Below are 7,999 nucleotides of genomic sequence, written 5' to 3' on the forward strand. Positions count from 1 at the left end.
CTGCCACCCCCGTGCTTCACGGTTGGGATGGTGTTCTTCAGCTTGCAAGTCTCCCCCTTTTTCCTCCAAACATGACGATGGTCATTATGGCCAAACAGTTCTATTTTTGTTTCATCAGACCAGAGGACATTTCTCCAAAAGAACGAGCCTCCTTTCTGAGCGGTGTGACGGCTGCGTGGTCCCATGGTGTTTATACTTGCGTACTATTGTTTGTAAAGATGAACGTGGTACCTTCAGGCATTTGGAAATTGCTCCCAAGGATGAACCAGACTTGTGGAGGTCTACAATTTCTTTTTTGAGGTCTTGGCTGATTTCTTTTGATTTTCCCATCATGTCAAGCAAAGAGGCACTGAGCTTGAAGGTAGGCCTTGAAATACATCCATAGGTACACTTCCAATTGACTCAAACGATGTCAATTATCATTTCAGAATCTTCTAAAGCCATGACATAATTTTCTGGAATTTTCCAAGCTGTTTAAAGGCACGGTCAACTTAGTGTATATAAACATCTGACCCACTGGAATTGTGATACAGTGAATTATAAGTGAAATAATATGTCCGTAAACAATTATTGGAAAAATTACTTGTGTCATGCACAAAGTAGATGTCCTAACCGACTTTCCAAAACTATAGTTTGTTAACAAGAAATTTATTGAGTGGTTTAAAAACAAATTTTACTGACTCCAACCTAAGTGTATGTAAACTTCCAACTTCAACTGTACATATGCACCCACCAATTTTCAGTAAAAAAAAAAAAATGTAAACAAGTAATTTTTTTCATTTCACTTCACCAATTTGGACTATTTTGTGTATGTCCATTACATGAAATCCAAATAAAAATCCATTTAAAGTACAGGTTGTAATGGAACAAAATTGGAACATGCCAAGGGGGGTGAATATTTTGCAAGGTATTGTACATGATTCCATATTTGCTATTTCATAGTTTTGATGTCTTCACTATTATTCTAAAAATAAAGAAAAAACCTGGAATGAGTAGGTGTGTCCAAACGTTTGACTGGTATGTAAATAATCGCACATGTTTTATAGGTTGCAAACAAATTGCTGAAGATGTAGAAATCACACCAAGGAATACCTGATTCGGTATTACACTATCTACTATTCTTTCACATTTCACTGAAAATAACAGTGAACATCTTTTCCGAGTCACAGAGTTGGTTGGGTTTCATACCTGACTTTAAAGGGAAGGCTTTAGATTAGTGATCTAGTCTGAAAAATACAAATCTAGTCTACTCTTTCTTTAGTTTATTATGGCAAAAATCGAAGAAAATGTTTGTGTTCTATCAAGAAAACATTGATTCCCTGTTGAGAAACAATATAGAATTGTAGGAAAATGGTTTTAAAACTGCAAAACATTTTCAGGGGGAGGACCCTCAGACCCCCCATCAGATTGTGCAGCCCCAATTTTATACAAAGACAGGCGACAATGAGTACAGGTATGCTTGAAGAATGAAGCAGGTGTTAAACATGGGCTTTGCTACACAGAAAACAGCAGTTTACTACTCCATTTTCGGCACTTTAATTAATCAAATCAGTCGGCCTATATCACCATCTTTAATAACACTTGGTTACACTGACAAGTCACTTTACCAGTCACTGGCAAGTCTTGGACATGGGCGTCGAATCCTACACATTTATTTATTTTATATTGAACCTTTATCAGGGAATCATACTGAGACCATGGTCTCTTTTACAGACTAGCCTGAATTACAGAAATTACAGAAAATACACACATCAATATAAATACAAAATGCAAGCAGAAAGAAAAACACGGTCATAAAAAAACAACACATTCATCAATAATAAGGTCCTCAATCAGCTTTCTGAATTGCCTTAGAGGCACCAAAAACATCAAATTTAAGAACATTTTGAAGATTGTTCCACAAATAAGGTGCAAGAAAACTAAAAGCTGATTTATCTAACTCAGTAGAGACCTAAGGAATTTCCAGAGTTAACCACTCCTGAGACCAGGTGTGGTAACTTGTATGTCTAAAGTTGAGTAAAGATGTTAGGTACAGTGGGACTTTTTGTAAAAGTACTTTATAAATGAAAAGATAGCAATGTATCAACCTATGTGCCATCAAAGAGGGCCAACCATCTTTCTGGTAGCGAATACAGTGATGAGTACTTAAACTGTCAGCTGTAATAAAGCGAAGTACACGATAAACTGCCTCTAACGGTTTTAATGAAGTGGCAGATGTGTTCATATAGATGATGTCGCCATAGTCTACAGTAGGAAGGATAGGAACGTCGACTGCATAATCTGCTCTCTACTATTGAGTGAGAGGCAGGATCTATTTCTATAGAAGAAGCCAATTTTATTCTCAGTTTCTTAACTAACTCACCAATATGCTTTTTAAAAGACAGCTTTTCATCTATCCAGATGCCCAGATATTTGTAAGCAGGGACACAACCAATATGGACACTATCCAAAGTACATATGCTTAAATCATCAGAGTTATTTTTATGCTCTCTAGAGAACAACACATACTTAGTTTTTACCTGCATTCAATACTCATTTCAGGTCAATAAAGATTTTCTGTAATACAATGAATGCAGACTGTAGTTCAGATAGAGCCTGCTCAAACGTGGTGGCAATAGCATACCCAACAGTATCATCTGCATTTTTTACAGACAAGTAGATATTGTTAATGTAAACAGTAAAATGTACAGGACCCAGAATCGACCCCTGCGGGACACCTTTCGTAATTTCCAGGAAACCTGATTTAACACCATCAGTAAATACACATTAAGTTCTATCTGTCAAGTAATTTTTTAACCAGTTACATGCAGCCCGGTCTTGGCCAATTGAGGAAAGCCCTGAATTAGCAGTGAGTGATCAACAGTATGAAAAGCCTTTGGCAGGTCAATGAAGAGGGCAGCACAATGTTGCTTTTTATCCATACAGTTAACCACATCATTTATAACTAGAACTAGGTATGCAGTAGAGATTGTGCTATGACCTGGTCTAAAACCCAACTGATTTAGAATACATTTCAAAGATAAGAAAAATCTTAGTTGAGAATTTATCAAAGATTCTAATATTTTAGCTAGGCAAGAAAGTTTATAAATAGGACAATAATTATTTAGGTCACAAGGGTCACCACCTGTGTGAAGGGGGAATACATGGGCCACCTTCCAAAAATACAAACAAGATCTTTGTTTTATTTGTCATGGTGCGATACAATGGACTTATAACTACGTTGTATGATTTATGAATAGCAAAGTGATATTGGAATTGACTTTATTCAGTCAGTTCCACAGCTTTATAAACGAGTCAACACTTGTTGTTCTGTCGTCAATCAAAGCACAGTAAATTGCCTATGCGCCCTGACTCCATGTCTAGATATATGAAAGTTGAAACACGCAAAAGAAAATAAATAAACACAAAACAATGATTAAGTGGATTTAAACTCATCATTACCACTTAAATTACATGGGACGTGTAAATTCGCTCACAGGAGATAAAGAAGCATCATGCTCCCCCTCCTCCGTGATAACCACAGCACACAAAATGAACACAGGTATTGAGAGGTGGGATAGACGGCAGACTGACAAACCAGCAGTTTCGCTGTCATCACTCACTTTGTGACTGACAGGTCCTTGTCCTCTCAATAGATCACTAGAAGATGCATATCTTTCATTCTAGCAGAAGAAGGCTTTTCTAACTAAGAACTTGAAACTTTTCAATGAAAAGAAGCCTGAAGTGAAGTGGAAAAAGTAGGAAAGAAGGATTTGATGTATCTCAAACAAAACATAGGGTTATCAGTAATCACTTTTTTCATAATGTTTTATACCCTTTTATAGTGAGCAACTAAAAAAAGGGTTTCTTAGTCCTATTCATGGCTGAGCTTTTGTTTGACAATCCACATCCATTTGCAGTAGTCTTCTCACTCCAGTATGACTCTCATCCAGCCATGCAATGTCTTACTAGCAAGACTGGGGCTCAATGTGAGGTTGGACAGACTGCCGGTTGGGGCACAATATCTTAGCAAAAGCCCTTCGGAAGCTGCTGTGGCAGAGAGGGTACAGGAAAGGGTTAATACCAGAGTTCAGCCACAAGAGCCAAAAAGTAATCTCGTACCAGTAGTGCTCCACACATCGCCCACTACAGGCTGCCCGGATAATCATCAATAGGGTGTATGGTGCCCAGCAGATCCCAAAAATGCACACTATAATGGCCAGCGACTTGGCAATCTTCTTGTCGCGGGAGAGGCGGGAGCCCTGTGAGCTCCTGCTGGGGGGCCCGGTGGGGGATTGGGATTGAAGGGGCCTGGAAGTGATCCTGCAAGTGAGGCCCTTCTTGCTCTGCATGAAGGTGTGTCCGCTACAAGGCTCCCCATTGGAGGACGGCGACAGCTCCTCGTCCTTCTCTATCACAGCTGAAACAGCAGCTGGCTTGCTCGATGATGCCTTGCAAGTCAAAAACACAGTCAAGGCAGCACCCCCGTCCCTGAGACTGCCCCTGTCGCTGCATGCCTTGGTGTCCTCCTTACGGATAGCCCTGCTCTTGTTCCTCCGCTGGATGTTCAGGTAGATGCTCAAGTTAAAGAAGGCCACAGAGATAAACGGGGTGAAGAACTCAATCGTAGACGCACTGAGTAGGAAGTACCAGGTGCAGTAGAACTCAGCGAAACACTCATCGGCAAGGACGATGCTTTTTCCCACGACCAGCTCCCAGAAGATGATAGCAGGGCCATAGAGAAGGAAGGCTAACACCCACACAGTCACTATCTTTACCACAGCATGGTGGGTCATGCTCCGCTGGGCTCTGTATTTCACCTGTGAGTAGAGTGGTGAAGTGAAATAAAGACCATACAATACTTCACAATAAAATCATATATCACAATCATTAAATAATTATAATACATAAGTAATAATCTGCATAATCCATACATATCTCTCAATTTGTAGGTGTTTATTGGATCCACACATTAAGCACCTGAGGCATTATTTGGACATATGGGAAAGGTTTGATTTCTTTCCTTTGGTAATAGGGTTCAAGGGCCCTTTTCTCCATGGTGTGTCAGTGAAGCCAGAAGAGAATGAGAGTCAGGCTGTGTCATCAAACTGAACAACTTGACTTTGGACTCTATTGGGCTCTATTGAATCTGTAACGCTGAAGTGTTACAGATTCCGTGATACAAATGTAAAGGTAATTCCCAATTGAGCCGACATATGTGTTTACCGTGAATACAATCTCCGCTAAAGATGGAACATTGCCTTTAAATTTCAATCATGCTGTAAAGCTGAACATTCACAATGCGGATTGAATAGAGCCCTTTGTTTTCTGTCATGGGTGTGTCTAGATACCGATAAGTGAGCATTTCTCCTTTTCCAAGATAATCCATCCATCTGACAGGTGTGGCATCTCAAGAATCTGATTAAACAGCATGATCATTACACAGGTGCACCTTGTGCTGGGGACAATAAAAGGCCACTCTTAAATATGCAGTTTTGTCACACAACACAATGCCACAGATGTATCAAATTTGAGGGAGTGTGCAATTACTCTCCCAGGCCCACCCATGGCTGCGCCCCTGCCCAGTCATGTGAAATCTATAGATTAGGGCCTAATGAATGTATTTTAAATTAACTGTAACTCAGTAAAATATTTGAAATTGTTCATATTTTTGTTCAGTATGAATTCCAGAAGGAAATTAGCTATAGCAGTTACAAAGTGACAAAAGCCCCTCTTAGATCACACCATGGCACCGTTTGTTGTTGCGTAGTCTGTCCAAAATGTTTTGGTAAGAGTCTTGGTCCCATGTAAGAAACATCAATCTTTTTAGTTCATAACTCTTTCATGAACAATATTAATTTGCCAAAACCAGCATTTCAGATGAATGATTGTGAGAGACTGGGCTGTATTCATGATTAGATAGTGCCCCTTACAGGTCAACAAAACTATGGGCTCTATTCAATCTGTATCGCTGAAGTGTTACAGATAGCGCACTAGAAATGTAAAGGTAATTTCCTATTAAGCCGACATCTGCAGCATTTACCGTGAATGCAGACTCCGCTAACATGGGAACATTGCCTTTAAATTTCAATCACACTGATGATATTCCATGATACGTGTTGAATAGAGCCCTATATCTAGATAACGTTCAATGTTAGCTGCAAACTCACAGGCAAGAATGCAAGGTAGGTGAACCATTGTCCAGTTCAGTATTCAGACCAGAATATCCAGGGATACTTTATCTAGCATTCAAAAGCAGGCAAAAGGTCAGAGAGTAGCACGCTGGTCCACAAGGACCAACCCACTCAGTCTGGATTTCCAACAGAGCTCATTCAGAGTCACTGCCACCCCAACACTGTGGATCCCATCAAGACATTAAAGTCCTACTGCCAGTGGTTGTCCACCCATTCTGCAGGATCTCTGTATTGGTAACAGGCCTAGTGAACCTCTTCAGTGAGGAAAGGATGGACACATGAACAGTAAAACATACAGTAGCTACATTTGAAAACGCATTTGTGTACGTGTGCAAACGTGTCTACATGCTTGCATTCTTGGGTGTATATGGGTGCATGTGTGCATGTTGTCCATGCATGCCTTCGTGTGGCACAGTGGCTCTCTATACTCACTGCTCTGGTGACGGAGAGGAATCGGTCGTAGCTGATGAGGACGATGTTGAAGACAGAGGCAGTACACAGCAGGTAGTCCATGAGGAGCCACAGCTTACAGAGAGTTCTGCCCAGCACCCAGCGGCCTGTCAGGATGTAGGGGATGTATACAGGGATGCAGAAGGCACCTGCAAGGATGCACACTGTGTACAGACTGATCCCCAAACAATGATTGCATAGCTCCACAATCAATGCCAGAATTAATTTTCACAGCTGAGTAACTTCCAACAAGCCTGCTGGCAAGTGGCAGAATTGTGTGTATAAATAATGACCAAAGATGTGTTTCAATTTGCATTCAGGAACCATCATGAATTATTTTAAGAGCTGTATAAATCAGTTAATAATCCTTTGCTATGATGAACTTTCAAAGATAATTTCCAAAAAACATATATTTCCACAAGTATTATCCATTATAATGACACTTCACAGTGTCTTATATACTGTAGCTACGCAAATGAACAAACCATTGGCATTATCCCACGACAGAGCCCTAGGTAGATAGATAGATAGATAGATAGATAGATAGATAGATAGATAGATAGATAGATAGATAGATAGATAGATAGATAGATAGATAGATAGATAGATAGATAGATAGATAGATAAACAGACAGGCAGACAGACTACTTACCAACAAGAAAATCTGAAAGAGCAAGGTTGAGGAAGAAGTAGTTGCTTTGATTTCTTAGGCTCTTGTCAACAATGAAAGCCAGGATAACAAGTGCGTTACCAGCCACAACCACGACTACCAGAGTTATCATAAGCACGGCCAGGATCACCTTCATATAGCCCGGGAGAGCCGCTCCAGCTTCGTGGACTGTGGCCGAGTCGCTGCCGGGAGTGAAGTTGGAGCTTGTATTAGATTCCGGTATATAAACTCCCATAGTTCCTCCTACAATAAACCCATTACACTTGACTTAATTTTTAAACTCTGAATCAATATGATTGCCATAGATATCTTCCAACCTAGTTATTAAGAGAGGCAGAAACACGAATACGAAAGTTGTCTTTGGAATAAAAGCTTCGTTCTGAATAACAATTTCCCCAGCTGTAAAACTACATTCGTCCGTGTCTGCTCTCGTGGAGGAGGATGCAGTGATTTCTCCGTTATCAAACAGGCAGGTTATTGGCGCATAGGTTCGGGTTCATGTGCTACGCTACTTTTTAGAGAAGTCGGATTGCAATGGGTGGTATGGGACAAAAATATCCACCACCAGCGCGCACCGGGATTTCTTTAACATTTGTTTGTAGCCCATTTAGTATTATAGTTGGAATAAAACCATTGAATATAAAACTGATCACTGCATATGATTTGTCATGATATTATCCAACAGACACATTGACACAATGTGTTG

At 40.2% G+C, this 7,999-nt stretch overlaps 1 protein-coding gene across 1 annotated transcript; it reads right to left on the reverse strand.

The window, feature by feature from the left end:
- Positions 1-1,520: 1,520 nt before the first annotated feature.
- LOC135555120 (histamine H3 receptor-like) lies at positions 1,521-7,717 on the reverse strand. Its single transcript, XM_064987480.1, has 3 exons — positions 7,276-7,717; positions 6,606-6,772; positions 1,521-4,799 (listed from the first exon to the last, which is right to left on the reverse strand). The coding sequence occupies exons 1-3, from the start codon at positions 7,526-7,528 to the stop codon at positions 3,948-3,950; spliced, it is 1,272 nt and encodes a 423-aa protein (XP_064843552.1). The 5' UTR covers positions 7,529-7,717; the 3' UTR covers positions 1,521-3,947.
- Positions 7,718-7,999: the final 282 nt, after the last annotated feature.

This window comes from Oncorhynchus masou, chromosome 15 (assembly GCF_036934945.1).
Source record: "Oncorhynchus masou masou isolate Uvic2021 chromosome 15, UVic_Omas_1.1, whole genome shotgun sequence".
In the NCBI taxonomy this organism is placed as follows: Eukaryota; Metazoa; Chordata; class Actinopteri; order Salmoniformes; family Salmonidae; genus Oncorhynchus; species Oncorhynchus masou.

Excerpts from the sequence above, each read along its gene's own strand:
- LOC135555120 (XM_064987480.1), bottom strand. The coding sequence starts at position 7,528 with ATGGGAGTTTATATACCGGAATCTAATACAAGCTCCAACTTCACTCCC. Across the intron at positions 6,773-7,275 it reads TCTTTCAGATTTTCTTGTTG|GTGCCTTCTGCATCCCTGTA; the intron begins GTAAGTAGTCTG and ends GCATCCTTGCAG. Across the intron at positions 4,800-6,605 it reads TCCTCTCCGTCACCAGAGCA|GTGAAATACAGAGCCCAGCG; the intron begins GTGAGTATAGAG and ends CTCTACTCACAG.